We start from the raw sequence: 17,186 nt of genomic DNA, 5'->3' as shown, positions 1-17,186 counted from the left end.
ATTAGAGTTGTATATTTAATTAGCAATAGACATCGGATAAATTTGAAATAATCGACGAGTGGGACCGGTACACCATCTCTCTCTCTCTCTCTCTGTCTCCCTCGAATCATGTGAGCGTTATCTCGTGTGTTTTTTCTTTTCATTCTCCCACCATCTCGGTGGGGTCCCGAGTTCACATACGCATAACCAGTTATTTCCAGTATGCCAGCGGTCACCCCTCTCTCCCCCCGTTCAGCTGACACTCTTATCGTCGACAAGACTACCCTCATTTAACATGATGTTTGCGTGCTCTTGTCGATCGGTCGCAGCTGAACGCCGATACTGACAAGTTCCGCCGCGGAGTTAGACTATACGCACGGAGCGAATTTGATTCATCGCGCAAACACACGCGATACACACGTTCGCATATCCTGTCTTTTTTTATTTGAACTTCCAAAAAATGTCACGAAGCGAGCGATATCGCAGTTTAAGTTAGCGATTAAATTGTTATTTAAGCGTAATTAACTATGAATAATGAGCGTTATACTTTAACAGAGAGAGGAGGGGGAGATTCTTCTCCGTCGTTCGAAAAATATTAAAGTATTGCATAAGGCAGGGTTATCGAAAAGTAAATAATTCACGAAACGTTTCGTGTTGCACGTCACAAACGTCGCGTATCGGAATAAAGTATAAATATCTCGCAAGGTACTCGCCTTTCAGTGACCTCTTTCTTTAATACTTACTCTATCTTCTTGCTTTAATACTATACGAATGTTAAACTATTTTAACGTTGATACGGTCAATATTGAAATAATCGATGTTTCGCTCTTTTGTATGTACAAGAGATATTCTATATTTTATAGCATTAAACTGCGGGTTTCATGTTTAATGACGTAAATGCATATATAGTTTCCCAATATGAAAGGGACATCAATCATCCACGGGAGATTCTCGGATGAAGCTTGAAGCTGCGTTTTGTAACGCTGAACGCTCAATAACTGTATCAGTCTCGTGCTATGAGAGATTAGGATCCAGGATTTCTGAACAGAAACGCGAGAGGATATCCCACGAGGAACGTTCGGGAATTGCGAACGACCGCAAATACGATCGACTCGTGTCACAAGAAGCGTAAAACATTTCGCGATATCGACGGTGTGGACCGAATGATGCTCTCGGCAAACCGGAAAAACTGATCCTTATAAAATGTTTCGAAATATCTTTTGCCAGATATTTACTCTTTCTACAGATTCTTTTGCGAAAAAAATATATATTTTATATTTTTTTATTATTATAATTTATAATATTATACTTTTGATATCTAGCTGCTTTTCCATTTATTTTATCTATTTCTATTTATTTTATTTCTTCCTCTCTTCTAAAACTGCATGTGTAAATTAAACGCTTGGGAATTTTGGACTCTTTTTGAAAGCAGAAAGAGAGATGAAGAAATCTTGAGGATCACTGCATCATATTAATATTGCAGAACGCGTCTTCCGCTTGCATACCGCCGTTTATTATCAGTTATCACGAGCTGCTTGAAAAACAAATGTAGTTAAAATAACCGGGGGAGGGAGGAGGGCATCTTGGACAAGCAAGCCGTCGATCTTCTGAGGGCATAATTATTAAACAGAACTAGATTAATCGCCGTTTGATCCGGTTAAAACGGCCCGACCGCCTCCCCATGCGCACAATGGGGGCCGGATAACGACCTATGTATATATATTTTTTTTGGGGCAATTTTTGCACTCGTAGTATCTCCATAGGAACTGGGTGGAAAAGTGCGTGACGTTTCCGCGACCGCGGTTGTCATGCCGCGAAGACGGGTCGCTATACGACGGAGTTATTTTCCACGCTGATAAGATAACGCGGTCCGCTGGGGGTACCGGAGTCAGATGATTTCTTGCCACTCGATGACGCCCGACGATATCTCTCCGTTGAGTGACGCACAAAGCAACGCGTTATTTTGGCACGCGATCCGCGAAAACAATATAGACGCGATTTGATAAAATCCCCGTTTTATTGATTTTTATATTACGGGGCATGGCACGCACGTATTTGCGAAATCCGTAAAATCGTCTACGCGCTATTTCGAGAAACAAACAGAATACGGAAAGAGAGAAATCGAACACCGGAAAGTTACCGTGCAAAATTATTACAGTAATTTGAACATTTATTACGTTTTTAATTTTATATATAGTAGATAACAAACAAAAAAAATTCAACTTATTTTGTCCGCATAATCATTGTCTACATTCTTCAATGGCAAATAGAATTTTATGATATGTATGGTATTATATTGGAAATATAATTTTAAAGCAATTTTACAGGATATAAAATTGCATACCTGGCAATATTTTTGAAATTGATCATTTTTCATTCTGTGACGGACAAATTGATGTGATGGATGAATACGTCGAGATAAATTTAACACTAAAACTTGCGATGACCTGACTAAATATTAATAATATATATGTATATAATATTATAATTTTATTAATTTATTGTTTTTGTGCAAACAAAAAAGAAAAATTAATAAAATATGATTTTTTTTAAATTATATATTTTGTTAATTTTCTTTTTTTCTTATTTACATCTATATTTTTGAAAAAACCAGGTTCTATAATTTCTTTTATTTTATGTCTTTAACAATTAAATATTTTTAGTATGCATAGACGTGTTTTTGAATCACATATAGAAACGGCATCGATTACTAGAAAATATCAATTACTAGAATTAGATTACGAAATCTAATAAAAAATTCAAATTGCGCATTTTTTTTTTGCTCGTTCCTGTAAGTAATCGGTTTACCTATTTCAAAGCGAAGCAAAATCTAATTAACAATTATCGCGAATATATTTTTTCATAGCGTAAAATTTAGCAAAGCTTTTTTCTCAATTAAAATTTAAACGCGTATCTTCTCTTTTAAATTCTCAATTATTTGAATTACGATCGATAAATGTCTGAAATTTGGTACTTTGTTCTAAGCACTCGCTAAAGGCGTGTGATTTGTACTTTCATCGTGCAGCAATCGCTTTATCAGTCGTCGGAGAGGCACAGCGAGAATTGAGTTGTTTGCGAGAGAGCGCGGACGTGAGAGAGAACACGACGAGAGTGCGAAGAGAGAAAAGAAAACAGGAGAGAGAGAGAGACAGAGAGAAAGAAAGAACGAGAGATGATTGCACCAGCGAGAAGTCATGGAGATATCACGCTGTAATACGATTATTTATTGCTGAATCGCGGACCCCCAGCAGCAGCAGCAGTAACAGTTGCATCACTCTCGCGTCGTGACCCCGTCGTATTGCACGATGGAAAATATATTTTGCGCTGCTCGAGTTCTTTAACGAATACGCGACGCGATAACACTCGCTTTTTTTTATAGATCGCGTCGCAAGAACGTGACGCTATCATTTTTTTTTCGCGAATTCGCGGATGAATTTCGACAACGACGAGACGGCGCGCACCATCCCGTCGGGCTTATTCCGCGACTCGAGCAGGTCGACAGCATCGAGATATAATGAGCTGTCGTGCGAAAGGCCGTTTATTTTTTTCTTTCTTTTTCTTCTTACGTTAATGACACGCTCGTTCCTCCATATAATGTCTCCATTTACAAGTTTCATCAATCACGTGCCGAAGCTCCTTGTATACGATAAACGTAGAATGTAATTTGTCTATAACAGTTGAGATTTGTGAAAGACATATTTTTAAATAAATAATTTTTTATTTTTAAATAAGATTTTTAACAAGAGCTACATTCAAATTTAAAAAGTTTAAACGCGATATGTGTATATTTAATAAAATAAGAAAGAATATTACATTAATATTTTAAAAGTTGTCATACGATTATTTTTGATACGTGAATAAGTCAGTATTTATGAAGTGAAAAGTATCTCAAAAAATCATTTTGACCTCAATCATTCAGCGACTACGAACTTATAACACAACAAGAATCACTGCTTTGCTATAACGACTCAAATTGCTGTTACAGAAATATTCCTTCTTCCCATTTATTATGCAAATGTTGCAAAAATGAAAAAGTTATATTTTAAAAGAAAGAATGGAATAATATTAATATTACAGGCTAAAGAGTTTCTAATTTTAACTTTAACAGGAAGAGAATATCATCGAATACGTATATATTAGATAAGAACATTTTCCTTTAAAATTGATATTTCTCTGAATTAAAGAAACAAACAAGTGACTGAGAAACTTGTAATATTGTTGAAAATTACGGATTTGAAAATGTTATCGCATGGACAATTTTTAAATTACACCTATTTTTAGGATAACGATTTTAGGATAAATTTAGTAAAATTATATCTTATTTATTTATTCTACAATTATAATGTCTCATAGTGAAGATTATCTTTATGTAATTTACATGAATAAAATATTTTAATTTTTATTCTATAATGTCACGATTTTTCACGTTCGATTGAAAAGATAATTTCTTGCGATCAAAATAAGTGTTATCAGGTTACTGTCAAGTACTATCAATGACCGGTAAAGTTTTTGATAGCGGGAAGTATAATTTTTAAATTTCACAATCTAAAACCTGTTTAGTCGATTAAGTACCTTAAAAATTGATAAAAGTGATAACTTCAATAAGATTATCTAATGAAATCTCAATGTTTTTCTTAATCACATTTTACATCATTATAAAATTATATATCGAATTCAAGCAAATTAAATTAATAGTTATACAATATTGAATCGGAAAGTAATAACATAAAATAATGAGGATATAAAATGAGAGAATAACAAAACTGTTTCTTTTATTTATAAGAAATATTTTTTATCCTTTTATTATACTTTTATTATACTTAGTACACACGTACATAATACATACGTTACACAGAATATGTAGTCATAACGTTTTCATCATCTAATTATATTATCATTGCAAAATGTTATCACTTTTTCATTTCAGTTTCCATTTATGTCGTTTCTATTCATTTTTACTTTTTAATTTTAATTGATCTCATTCTATTTCAATTTCCACCTATTTCTAAATATCTGAAACGAAAACAACCGATAAGGGTGACGCACGATAATCCGTTAGACGTTCAAAGTACTCGTATCGAAATCCTCTAAACTGAACATTGTTGACGAAAGTTTACGGCTTTAAATGCCGGGGAGAGGAAGGGGGTCGATAGGTTAAAGAAACGCAAATAGACGTAATAATTATTTGAAACGCGTTCTGAAAATGCCTAGCCAAGCAAGGTGAGGGCAGGCTCGCGTGACACCGAGCGCGGTTTCGCCGCGGCGAACGAACGGCCGAGAAGAGGGACGGGCCGGACTCTCGTCGACAATTCACTCATGGGCACTTCGCTCGATCGTCCGAGAGTGGGGACTTTGCTATAAGAAGATAAATGACAGTACAACGAGTCAGTTTACGGTTAGACCACCGTACGCAACCGATACCGAGCCACGGGACCACCGAGTCTTCCCCCCTTGTCCGCGTCCATCACCGAGAAGAGCCCACTCCGCCGCGGCGTATTGCGAATTTTTCCACGTGCCAGAGAAGAGACACCGAAGAGGTAGGTCCCGTGTATTTAAATTCGAATCTCGTCGATCATGCCGCGCCCGGAAAGCCGGGCTCCGGGAAAATCTGACACTTGTTGCTGACCTCGTGTTTTCCGTCGTCGCCGTCGTATGCGTTGCGTAAAAGTGCAACGTCGAATAAAAATTCGCGAAGCGATTCCGGAAGACCTCGTCTCGACTATATTTGTAAGCACCGTGTAACGTAATAGAAATTTTGGGAAAAAATTTTCGAAGTGGTGCTCTTTTAAAGCCTTATTGCCTTTCGAATTTGTATTTTGCGATCATCACCGCCGAACGCGATCTTTATCTTACAATATAATTGTACGGAGAGAAGCCCTGAAAGGCAGGCCTTTAGAATTTCGCGAATATAATGACTTCGTAACGTTTGACAAGTGTCGCTCCAAGAACATTATATTGTAATTTATGATATCAGTTTAGATTAATATTTAACACTCGATGAATTTGATTAGAATAAATTGACTAGTGAGAAAGAGAATTTCTGATTTTTACTAACAATAGAAACAAGTGTGCATCTACCTACTTCACTTATGTAACTTTTATTAGCGACATCCTGTTTCTACCACAATGATGAATACGCTAGCTAATTTCTGAGCGAATAAATCGGCAGTTTCGTGTTATTTCGTCGAGAATAATACTTTATTAAGCTCGATTACGTGACAAAACCGGAACCTTTAATTGCGATTAATTATACTCCACAATTTCCGCAGATATTACTGTTTTTCTATTGCATCAACGTCTAGTCAAAATATTATTTCTATTTACATTAAAGTATACAAATATTATTTTTCAACTGAAAAATCAAAAAATATATTCACGATGCTTGTCGCTTGTTACAAGTGCCATTTTCGCCACCAATTTATGAACGTTTCGGCTGACTATAAGTTACCTCTGTAAGTTTCCTTGATTAAAATACGACTTATAGAGTCTTTAAGTAATTATCAGCAATTAGTTAAAAATAGCACAAATAATAGAGCGATTTGTTTATGCCGAGCGGAAATGTTCGATCGGAATATTACTGCTGAATCACGCGCGCGATCGTCGATACCTCTCTATTCAGACAAACAAGAGGTGTTCAAGGGCTCCGTTTGTTCAAGGATAACATGTCGGTCAACTTCAGGAGCGTTCTTATAAGCGATCCCGTGGACGAATCTTGCGGAGCGCTGCTCGCCCAGCACGGTATTCCAGTTACGACGAAATATAAGCTGCCAAAGGATGAGCTGATCATCGAGCTGCAGGTGAGTGGATTTTAATGCCGCAAAACTACGTAAAGTAACGAGCAATTTCCGTGCTTTAGTGAGCCAAAGCAAATCGTGATGGGAGTTTATCTTACGAAGTTATAAATTCCACTCGATATCCGACGTCGACGACTAGTTGTAAAAACAGACGAGGAGCCGTCTCTGGTGGAAAGAGAACGTAATTTAAAGTCAGAAACTTGGAAAGGAATTCACTTAAAAGGCCATTTCGATCCTTTCTCTCCTTCCCGTTCTCTAAAAATTCCACAACGCTCCAATTCTTAAAGACTGTTTTAAATTTTAATCGCCAGAAGATGACACGTTCTCAATCGAAAATATCAGTCTTTTTATAGACTACTTTTTGCAGTGACATTTCTGAACTTACAAAACTAATTTTAGATCTGATTTATTTTGAGGTTGAACTTTTATGAATTCCTGGCTGAATCATTGATTCCGTGAACTGATATGACGACCATTATTTCTATTTTAACGATTATCGAACCGTAACGATCGATTCAAAAGGATATCTACGTGATTTAAAGAAAATCTTGCTGTATTTGTATCTCTTTATTGTTTCGAATAATACCTGTGTTGTGAAGCTTTCAATGTTTATTCATTTCAAGATGGAATAAGCAATAAGCAATAAATCTTAACGCAGAACGAAATAAAAGTCTAAGCAGTTAAATCCAAGCACGATAAAGTATAATCACTTATATATGCATTCATTGTATTTTTTTATCTCGGATATCGACTCATAAAGCGTGTATCCACATTTATTATAAATAAAATTACAGACAATGACGATTTAATCGCCAAAAGATCACGCGATTTATCTCTCCTCGAGGGGATAGGTGTTATTGGCAATTGAAATCACGGTTGTTATTGTCATGCGATCTGTCGAGTGAAAAATATCACGTGTCGCGGGCAGACCGAATCATCGATAATATTAGATTGCGCTGGAATTCGTGCGGAAGATAAACACAGTTATGATAATGCGGAGTGCCCCCCGTCGAGAAGTCAGTGCGAGAAAAATACGCAGTCATTTCTAAAAGAAATCTAAGAGAATTCTAAGAAATCTCCGATAAGGAATATTTTTCAAGCAAGACCGCAGTGTATACGAGTTAGATCATTTTTCTTTTTTTATTATTATTAAATGATAGGTATGCCTAATATATTTTTTTACGGCGAAACGAATGCGGAAAAGCATTGCGACGAAAAGTCAAAATTTGTTTTCCATCATAGATGAGCTGTTGCTTTTTCGTTCACGCGCTAAGCCGATTATGCCAATCAAATGTTATCTGTAAATTTTTTTTTCATTTTTTTTTACGCGTTATGTCCAGCTCTCGCTAACCCGATTAAACTTATATAAGGTTGGAGTTCTGTTTTTATTTAACAAATTAAAACAGTTATTTTGTCAAATATTATTTTACAATATTTTACCTTTTCTATGCCAAATAAATATTAAATAAAATTGACGAAATCGCTCTCTTTTAAACATATGCATAAATAAGAAAATACCTAATTAAATTATAATATTTGGGCAACTACTATTATTTTATTTGTGAAAGTGTATCCAACAATATACCTTTTTATATTTATTATCGCAATCAGCATATAAAACTTATCTATGTTTTAAAATAAGTAAGTTTAATTCTCTGAAGTTCCAACCATAATTATTTGCGTACATCGATATAATAATACAGTCATGTTATATTTTTAATAAAAAAATCACAATTTTATATAAACAATTTATGCTTTACAAAATGTAACGAATATATTTTTTAATTATTATTAATTTAAGACAAAAAGATTATATTTTTCTGTGAATTGTGAGAAATAACTCAGTCTCATTCTCACCCGCGGTCCATATTTCAGATTGTCTTAAATGATTTTCTAATTTCGTAATGTATGTACATACACATATAAATTTTCCTGTGATCGTCGAGATCTGAATTTCAGATTAATCTGTCCGAACAGTCTGAGAATAAATCACGTAGAGAATATTTTCCATTCTCCTAGGTCGGACAAATTTCGCTCTGTGTCTCGTTAGCTCCAATCCATCTTAAGGCAGGACATTCTCGACCTAATGCAACCGTTTTTACAGGCGTAATATGTATATGTATATATTAGTAACATATGGGACATGTGGGACGCGTCTTGCTCTCTTTTCCTTCGCCCTCTCTCTGTCTTTCTCTCTCCGTCGCTCTTGCCAGTTTCTTTCCATCCCCATTTTTTTTTGTTTTTTTCTTCTCTTAATTGCTCGTGTTCGAGTCGGCGATCCGGTTATATCCAGTTGACTCGGCCGGCGCGGAAACCAGTTAGCTGCGACGGGTCGTTGTACCACCGGTTCGCTCCGCATGTGTGCACACATGCATGGGCGCCCGTACAAGGAGATTTGTTCTATCCCTTCGCCACTCGCATTTCTCAATCAGATCTATCAGGTCCCCTTTCTTGCGCTCAATTTCTTCTCTGCACCTCCCATTGACCTGGACCACGTCCTCTTGTTTCATTTTACAGAAAATCCAAGTGTCGTAAAATAGAAAGTATCCCGCTGCTGCACCTGTGTCACGATCCATTTGTTGTAATGTAAGCTGAGTGATAAAGATAAAAAGAAATTGTAAGCTAAGAACTCCTGCGCACAGTCCGCGTTGATAATTCCAACTGGAGAAACTAGAGATTTTAGAGTCTCTCGCAGGTGTATGCAACGTGGAAAAGAAAATTGAAAATAAAAAGCGAATAGATTTGACGAAAAGAAGAAAGGAAAATTTTCCAAACGTTTACAACTACCGAAGAGAGAAAATGAAAATACGAAAAACGAATCGATTAAGAAAAGACTTAATAGGATTTTGTTTTATATATTTTGTGAATATTTAATTACGTTACAATTGCTAAAACTCTCCCTGCCATTTTCATGTATTTGTTCGAATTTTTCTCGCAAAAGAGGAGAATTAAAGAAAAGTCGTTTCTTTATTTAACACCTTTGCTAAATATAAGCTAAATAAAAGAAAAGAATCTCTCTTCGTGTCGCAAGTATTAATCGAGGCATGAAGTACCTTTTAAACGTGTTTCGCGTATATTATATAATGTCGTTTCGATTTGTTTTCGTATATTGCAATGGTCGTTTAATAGAAATATGCCGAAGAAAATAACTTCGACAGGCGCCCATGCGACCGCACATTATCGTTATCTTAACATTTTTACGCCGATAATTATACTGAAGCCTGGACTGATTAGGCATGCAATACATTTCTCTCCACTTTGCGCAAGTTCAGTAACCAGTTTATACAAGTTCACAAACAGTAGTCTCCAGAAGTAATGAGCTGAATCATATTTCTTAATCATACAGTGACAGATATAACTCACGTCTATGTATCTCTTTTCACTTATTTCACACTTGATACAAATAAAGGAAGATAAATTTCTTTTTTTTTTTTAAGAAATCCGGAAAGGAAATCCAGGACAAGTTAACATTAGTGACAAGATCTAATTTTACTTTCATGATATATCATAAAGCATGAATAAATTTGACGACCTGAAACTCACTATTTAATATAGACAGAGAGAGAGAGAGAGAGAGAGAGAGAGAGAGAGAGATTTATATAAATACTTTCTGTAAAAAATATGCAAAACGATTTTTTATCGCACTGTGAGGATAAAGTATCATTTTAGTTATATCATTCATATCTTTGAATGATTGTGACTGGAAATTTTAATTTAGATTAAATAATTCTTAAATAAATTACAAAATTGCAAAATTGATATTCCCGAATTTATCGCTTCTTGCTTTTCAAGTATAAATTTATTAAGAAATACAAAAAAGTAAGAGAGAGAGAAATTTACACTAAATAAAATTTTATTAACTTGCATTTCTTAATTATTCTCGGACAGAAGATAAAAATATATATTCTCTTTCTGTCCAACAGAATCACGATGCCCTTATCGTACGATCCGAGACCAAAGTTACGGCGGATGTTTTTGCCGCTTGCCCACATCTCCGCGCGGTCGGACGAGCTGGCACCGGCGTTGACAACATAGATCTTCAAGCTGCCACACGTAAAGGAGTAATCGTATTAAAGTACGTATACGCGATCTCATATTTCTTTCTTATCCATAAAGAAATTAGAGAGTAGAATCGATTTCTTCTTATTACGAGCCAATTTGGCATAAGAGTTCTTCTCAAATATCAATCTTAAGCCAGAAATTTTCATTCAAATTTTAGCTCGATAAAAAAAACGATAAAATAAAAATTGATTTAAGAGGAGATGCAGCGGTTTAAAACTGCCTCTCAATCGAAGCTACTTCTTTCTCGCTTGAAAGACTTTCAGAACGGTTCTTCAATAATTTATCGTATAACAGATTTGCTGGAATCTTGTCAAACAGTAAAAGAAATTTTCTCTCATTAAGCCTGTTATTTAATTAGCATCTCTGCAGACATTATTTAATTAATTGAATGGCGAATTATATCTTTATCTGTAATCAATATTAGACTGAAGTAGCGCAAAAGATAAGCGACTAAAATAGATTTAAATATCACAATTATTTCGTGATCGAGCCTGCAGATAACAATTACATTATATTGCGTAATTTCATCGTTCTCTTCTAAATTGCAGCACCCCGGGCGGCAACAGCATTAGCGCTTGCGAGCTAACATGCGCCCTGATCTCCACGCTCGCGCGCAACGTGGCGCAAGCCGCACAATCGCTGAAAGAGGGCCGATGGGATCGGAAGCTGTACTCCGGATACGAGCTGTCCGGCAAGACGCTCGCGATCCTCGGGATGGGCCGCATAGGCCGCGAGGTGGCCCACAGAATGCAGAGCTTCGGCATGAATATCGTTGCCTTCGACCCGATCTTGAAGGAAGAGACCGCCGCCGAGCTTGGTATTAGGAAGCTCAGCTTGGAAGAAATATGGCCCATCGCCGACTACATCACCGTTCACACGCCGCTCATACCTCAAACCAGAAGTACGAATCGTTCGATCTGATGTTTATTAATTTGATGGAAAAGATTTACCGAAGCGAAAATTATACGGAGTTTCGAATTTTTTTTTTAGTAAAACAAACACGATAGCCTCGACACACTTTTTCCAACTGAAAAGAAGTTCTTCAATTTCCTTCTTAAAAGATTCAGAAGTTTTATTTCGAAGGAAATTTAATCGAAAAAAAAAACCGTCAAATCTTTTATATCGATCTATCATTTTTAAAAAGTTATTATTAAGAATAATCGGAGTCATATTTTATCGTATCTACAAAAGAATATCGCGCCTAATCATTGTGTGTGTTTGCAGATTTAATCAATGCTACGACCTTGGCACAATGCAAGAAAGGAGTATACATCGTTAATGTCGCACGTGGCGGCATTGTTGATGAGGAGGCTCTTTTGAATTCATTGAAATCCGGCCACTGCGGCGGAGCAGCTTTGGACGTTTTCGTGGAGGAGCCGCCGAAGAATCCGATCACTTTAGAGCTCATTAAACATCCGAAAGTCGTCCCGACCCCTCATCTCGGTATGTATAACACTTTATTCAACTTATATTCGCAAATATAATATTATCAAATTACGTTTCCAATTGAAATTATCATTTCGACATCAATTTCATGTTCCTTTATTTTTCGTTAGCTTGTAAAAGTTGTTTAAATATTACACTGAGACACCTTAAATTCTCTCCCATATATCTTTCAATTTTGAACTCCTCGACTATAGAAACGCGAAAATAACGCTTTACTCGGTTGTAGGTGCCAGCACGGCGGAAGCTCAGCAACGAGTAGCGGTAGAAATTGCCCAGCAATTCTTGGCTCTGTCCGGCAAATCGACAGAGTACGCCGTCACCGGTATCGTGAACGCCCCGGTCTTATCTGCCGCCATGACGAGCGAGAACGAACCTTGGATCGAATTATCAAAGAAATTGGGTCGATTGGCCGGTCGCTTCCTCAAGGGCAAGCTAAACACAGTCGTTCACAGCCACACCATGGGGAACGGCATGCAGGACAAACAATTTATACACACGGCCGTTCTGGTCGGCGTGCTAACCGGCCAGACGAAGAATGGCTTGAATCTAGTTAACGCGCCCACTCTGGCGCAAGATATCGGCGTGGAGTTGCGAGAGGGTCACATAGAGGATGACAACAAGGCGGTCATCGTGAAAGTTGGAGAACATGTCATCAAAGGTAATATCATAATTTAATACCGTGAGGAAATTGGATTTTAATTCAAGATCTCTTGAAGTTAACATCCTGTTTTCAAAGTAATCCATAAAGCTCTATCACAGTTCTCAAAAAACAATTTTAAATCGTAGGAACTGGAAATATTTTCTTTACACTGGAAATATTTCCGGGAACTGAAACATCGCTAGAAATTCTTTTATTTTTGCTACTGTCATTTCAAATGTGTTAAAAATAATCATTAAAATCATTAAAATTTTTGGAGGGCTATCTGGAATTCCAGTAAAGATGGAATTTTTCCAAATTTCTGCAGATTCAATCTATCTATAAGATCTAGCTATGAGAAGTCACGAGTGTAGAATAAAATACATATGTTCTAATACATCTTCAATTGAACATTACATTGCATTAATTGAAGTCATTGCGTGATTGCAGGAACCGTGCGTGACAATCAGTCGCTGTTGCTCGCTTTAGACGACGCCGTCTTTATCAATGGCATCGTGCTCAGGGACTACATTTGCTTATATCGGGCGAACCGAGTGCAGGATCTCGCCAGCATCGTAAACGTTTTCTCGTCGAAGAGCATCAATATCCACAATTTGAATGCCAATGGCAGCTGGGTCATCATTCAGACCGATCAGGAGGTCTCGATCCCGGTGGACGAGATCGAAAGCTTTTGAGCGCATCCACGTGCTTCCAAGAGAGACACATCGACAATGAAGTGATCCTTGAGAAGAGACGGGAATGCGGGAAGTCCGAATTTTGAAGAATCCAGTATTGTCTAATTGCTACAAATACGCGGGAAGCTCTTATGCTACTCTAGAAATATGCATCTTTTTAATTAGATAAAACTCATTTGTAATATCATTATTTATTATCCGATTGTCGAAGTAGATGATTAAGAAAAGCGAAGTAAAAATCAATATTGATACTAATACACACTATGATATTTCTTTTTCTTAGGATGGAAACTATAAAAAGTATAGGTAAAATATTCTTGTTATGTATAGCGACATATTAATTGTTAGCAGAAAAGTTGCGCTTTTTACACACGTACACACATAGAAATGTAAAAAGAGATATATATAAAAACTGTATCTATTTGTGTATTTATATTTTTGTATTATTAGAGACTTTGTTAATAAAACATCACATTATCAAATCACCGGTTCCTGACGTGTCGTCACTGACTATACAAGGGTCTAAGCGCTTGTGAACGAATAGTTTGCTTGTACAAAAGAGAGATAAGAATTCTACTTTAAATTGTAGAAAAAGCTGATCACGTGTGACTTCACTAATGTTAAAAAGTCTATATAAAAAATATATTTATGGAGAAAAACGTTCATGGAGGAAAATAGTACATTCGCGAGAATGGCCGATTTTAGCGTCTAGGCCCTTGCAGTGTCAAAATGTTATCCTACAGACATACATCGTTTATATAATCTTATATGATTCACAATCGTTTTTACTATTATTATTCAATATAGATTGTACCTGTAAACAAGCATATCCAATGTTTTCAGAGACCAATAAGACCATTTTTTGTGTAATGTTTTCTCGGTTTTCAGATGTTAATTATACGGCTTGCAACAGTTAATTATTTTATACACGTATAAATCGATTTTGCATCAAATTAAGTTGAAATGTCTGTCTTATAAAAGAAAATAAATAACATTGGCACGTGACACAGCGTAATGAAATATCACATTTTTCACATGTATATACACTGTGCTTTTGCAACATGATAAAGGAATAACAAAAGCAACGGAAATATCGACGTTAAAGGTACAGCATAAATAAACTGATTGCAAAACAATTCGCCAAGTTAATGTAGACGACAAACAAGGATATTCCTAATAACTATTATAAACTCTGCTAGCTAAACGTACAAAGACTTGAAGTAATATAAACGAGCGTAAGGATAAAAAAATATTTGGAATACAAATGGACTATTTTACAATACACTAAATTGCAACAAAGTTCGCGCGCGCACTTAATAAATATCAAATCAAATCGATTTAACACAAACGTTGGTATTATATTCTCTCGTAACTGTCCGCTCGACAACAATTGAAGGTGAAGACGACGCCGTCCTGGAAAAAGACGGAAGAATAATACTCTCGATCAGGTGGAGTAGCGGCTGTTGCCATCTTAGCGGAAGATACATTCGCGGCAACTTACTTTGACTAGCGAAGGGAGCTTGCACCAGAAATCGTGATTAGGCACCATCTCCCACCCCGTGGCTCCCCTCAACGTCTTCAGCACTATAATGCCGCCAATAAAATATACGCCAACGCTGACGAAGAACAGGATAACCAAGACGGAGCCTGTGGACAGCCCCCTTTCCGGTTCCATCTTACACCCATATGGCGAAACCAGCATAAAAGTCTGTAAATATTATTAGTAACATATTAAATTTATATACATGCACTATTGTCATAATAATGGGCAGTATTATAACTATCTTCAAACTTACTAATTGTTTAGATTCAGAAGAAATCGGAGAATCTAGTTTGAATATCGTTTTGACCTCCTTAACGAGAGAGCATACAATATTTATCGTCGACTTAACATCTTTATGGACTATTTCAAAAATTGGAAAATTGCCTGCAGTCGACAATTTCATTTTCGTTTCCTCCACCGTCCCAGTTAGTGTCTGATTTTTATTGTGCATGCATAGCTACAAGAATATAAATAATTAACTATGATACTCCGCATCGACACGCAATGCGAATAATGGAATGTATTTTTTTAATTGATCAAAACTGTCTTAAAAAAAAATCTTACTGATACTCCATTTCCATTGGCGCATGTTGTGTCGTTGTTGTCTAGCTTCATTTTTACATTTGTGCACGGATGAAAGCGTATCGTCCAATTAACTTTATCGTCAACAATGGCCTCAAGTGGCCTAGAAAATTAATTATACAATTAGTATCCTCTGCAATATGTACCATTCTATAAATATTAGATATATTTCAAATAAATATTGAAAACATTTAGATGTACAATAAATATAGATTTAGATAGACCTGATATCTAACTAGCAAAGATGCAGAATGCTATATTTGGAAGAATAAGGGAGAAATGTATAAATGAATACTAAAATTCTACGATATTGGGTACAAGACTTATAGAATTAAAACGTTCCGCTCAGTGGTTATTTAATGAAATTCCACAAAAGCTTTTCTCACAACAAAAAGATGAATTCGTACTAATACTCTTTTCTCTCTTTCTAGGCACGGACATGTCATACGACGCAAAAACAAAGGGAAGTCCGGAGGACGGACGGAGGAGGTTAATAATTTCGTAATCTACCAACTCTGCGTTAGCGAGGGCGGTCAAATTGTAATAGTAGCCGTCCGGTAACGAGCAGATGCAGGGCACGAGCTCGTTGCATTCCGATGACGTTGTGTCGCAGAACAGTATTAGAAATAACGAAAGCACGATAAACGTCGCGTTACGACAGCACATCTTTCCCAGTTTTGTTTTCGTTGACGTTCGCTCCTATCTCGCACCCATGACAAGTCAGACAACGACGACAGCGACGGCGGTCGCGCGATGTAGGTGTCGATAATATGCAGTTCTCTCAAAGGAAACGACTGCAGATAAAACATGACTGCAGGACATATTACATATGTATGTATACATATATACATAACATATATGATATGTATATATGATATAAATATATATTATATATATAATATAATTATAGCAAAGATCAGATTATTGATTATTCTCCTACAATGTCCTGCACACTTATAGCTGATTTCGAATCCCATTTAGCAGGGATTTGAACCCCACTTAGCGGAGATTCAAACCTCACTTAGCGGAGATTCAAACCCCACTTAGCGAAGATTCAAACCCCACTTAACGGAGACTCGAACCCCACTTACAAGCGGAATCTTTTCGAAAAAGCATACTTAGCATTCCGAGTGTCTCTGCGTATCATTTTATCCTTGTTCAATATTCGATGAATAAAAAGGATAAAATGATACAAGGGAGCACTAATTAAATATCTTCTATCATCCCTTTTTTTTGGTCATCCTTTGTATTTCGAAAGACCGAGATTTTCGCGGGCCATCTCAGTACTATAATTACATTCGAGTGTCATTTCCGGATCCGACTGGCGCGTCGCGACTTCCGGCACTACGTCAGATATGCGTCGGGCGCATTTCGTTCTGCGCTAGCGCAAAGCGCGGATTACCGCGGCGCTACCGCCACCACTGTCGTGTCGCTGCCGCGCCGCTGCC

The 17,186-nt window shown here is 36.7% G+C and overlaps 2 protein-coding genes across 2 annotated transcripts; one reads left to right on the top strand and one right to left on the bottom strand.

Moving 5' to 3' along the window:
• The first annotated feature begins 5,290 nt into the window (after window positions 1-5,290).
• LOC105448975 (D-3-phosphoglycerate dehydrogenase) lies at window positions 5,291-14,095 on the top strand. Its single transcript, XM_011687890.1, has 7 exons — window positions 5,291-5,516; window positions 6,636-6,776; window positions 10,697-10,848; window positions 11,384-11,736; window positions 12,060-12,278; window positions 12,508-12,939; window positions 13,369-14,095. Exons 1-7 carry the CDS (start codon window positions 5,349-5,351, stop codon window positions 13,611-13,613), a joined length of 1,710 nt encoding a protein of 569 aa, XP_011686192.1. The 5' UTR covers window positions 5,291-5,348; the 3' UTR covers window positions 13,614-14,095.
• LOC105448976 lies at window positions 14,031-16,498 on the bottom strand. Its single transcript, XM_011687891.1, has 5 exons — window positions 16,253-16,498; window positions 15,721-15,841; window positions 15,410-15,613; window positions 15,115-15,321; window positions 14,031-15,026 (listed from the first exon to the last, which is right to left on the bottom strand). Exons 1-5 carry the CDS (start codon window positions 16,402-16,404, stop codon window positions 14,970-14,972), a joined length of 741 nt encoding a protein of 246 aa, XP_011686193.1. The 5' UTR covers window positions 16,405-16,498; the 3' UTR covers window positions 14,031-14,969.
• Window positions 16,499-17,186: the final 688 nt, after the last annotated feature.

This window comes from Wasmannia auropunctata, unplaced genomic scaffold, assembly GCF_000956235.1.
Source record: "Wasmannia auropunctata unplaced genomic scaffold, wasmannia.A_1.0 LD336078.1, whole genome shotgun sequence".
In the NCBI taxonomy this organism is placed as follows: domain Eukaryota; kingdom Metazoa; phylum Arthropoda; class Insecta; order Hymenoptera; family Formicidae; genus Wasmannia; species Wasmannia auropunctata.
This window is presented reverse-complemented; position numbering and strand designations above follow the sequence as displayed.

Excerpts from the sequence above, each read along its gene's own strand:
- LOC105448975 (XM_011687890.1), top strand. The coding sequence starts at position 5,349 with ATGACAGTACAACGAGTCAGTTTACGGTTAGACCACCGTACGCAACCG. Across the intron at positions 5,517-6,635 it reads AGAGAAGAGACACCGAAGAG|GATAACATGTCGGTCAACTT; the intron begins GTAGGTCCCGTG and ends CGTTTGTTCAAG. Across the intron at positions 10,849-11,383 it reads AAAGGAGTAATCGTATTAAA|CACCCCGGGCGGCAACAGCA; the intron begins GTACGTATACGC and ends TCTAAATTGCAG.
- LOC105448976 (XM_011687891.1), bottom strand. The coding sequence starts at position 16,404 with ATGTGCTGTCGTAACGCGACGTTTATCGTGCTTTCGTTATTTCTAATA. Across the intron at positions 15,614-15,720 it reads CCAATGGAAATGGAGTATCA|CTATGCATGCACAATAAAAA; the intron begins GTAAGATTTTTT and ends ATATTCTTGTAG. Across the intron at positions 15,322-15,409 it reads CTTCTGAATCTAAACAATTA|ACTTTTATGCTGGTTTCGCC; the intron begins GTAAGTTTGAAG and ends TAATATTTACAG.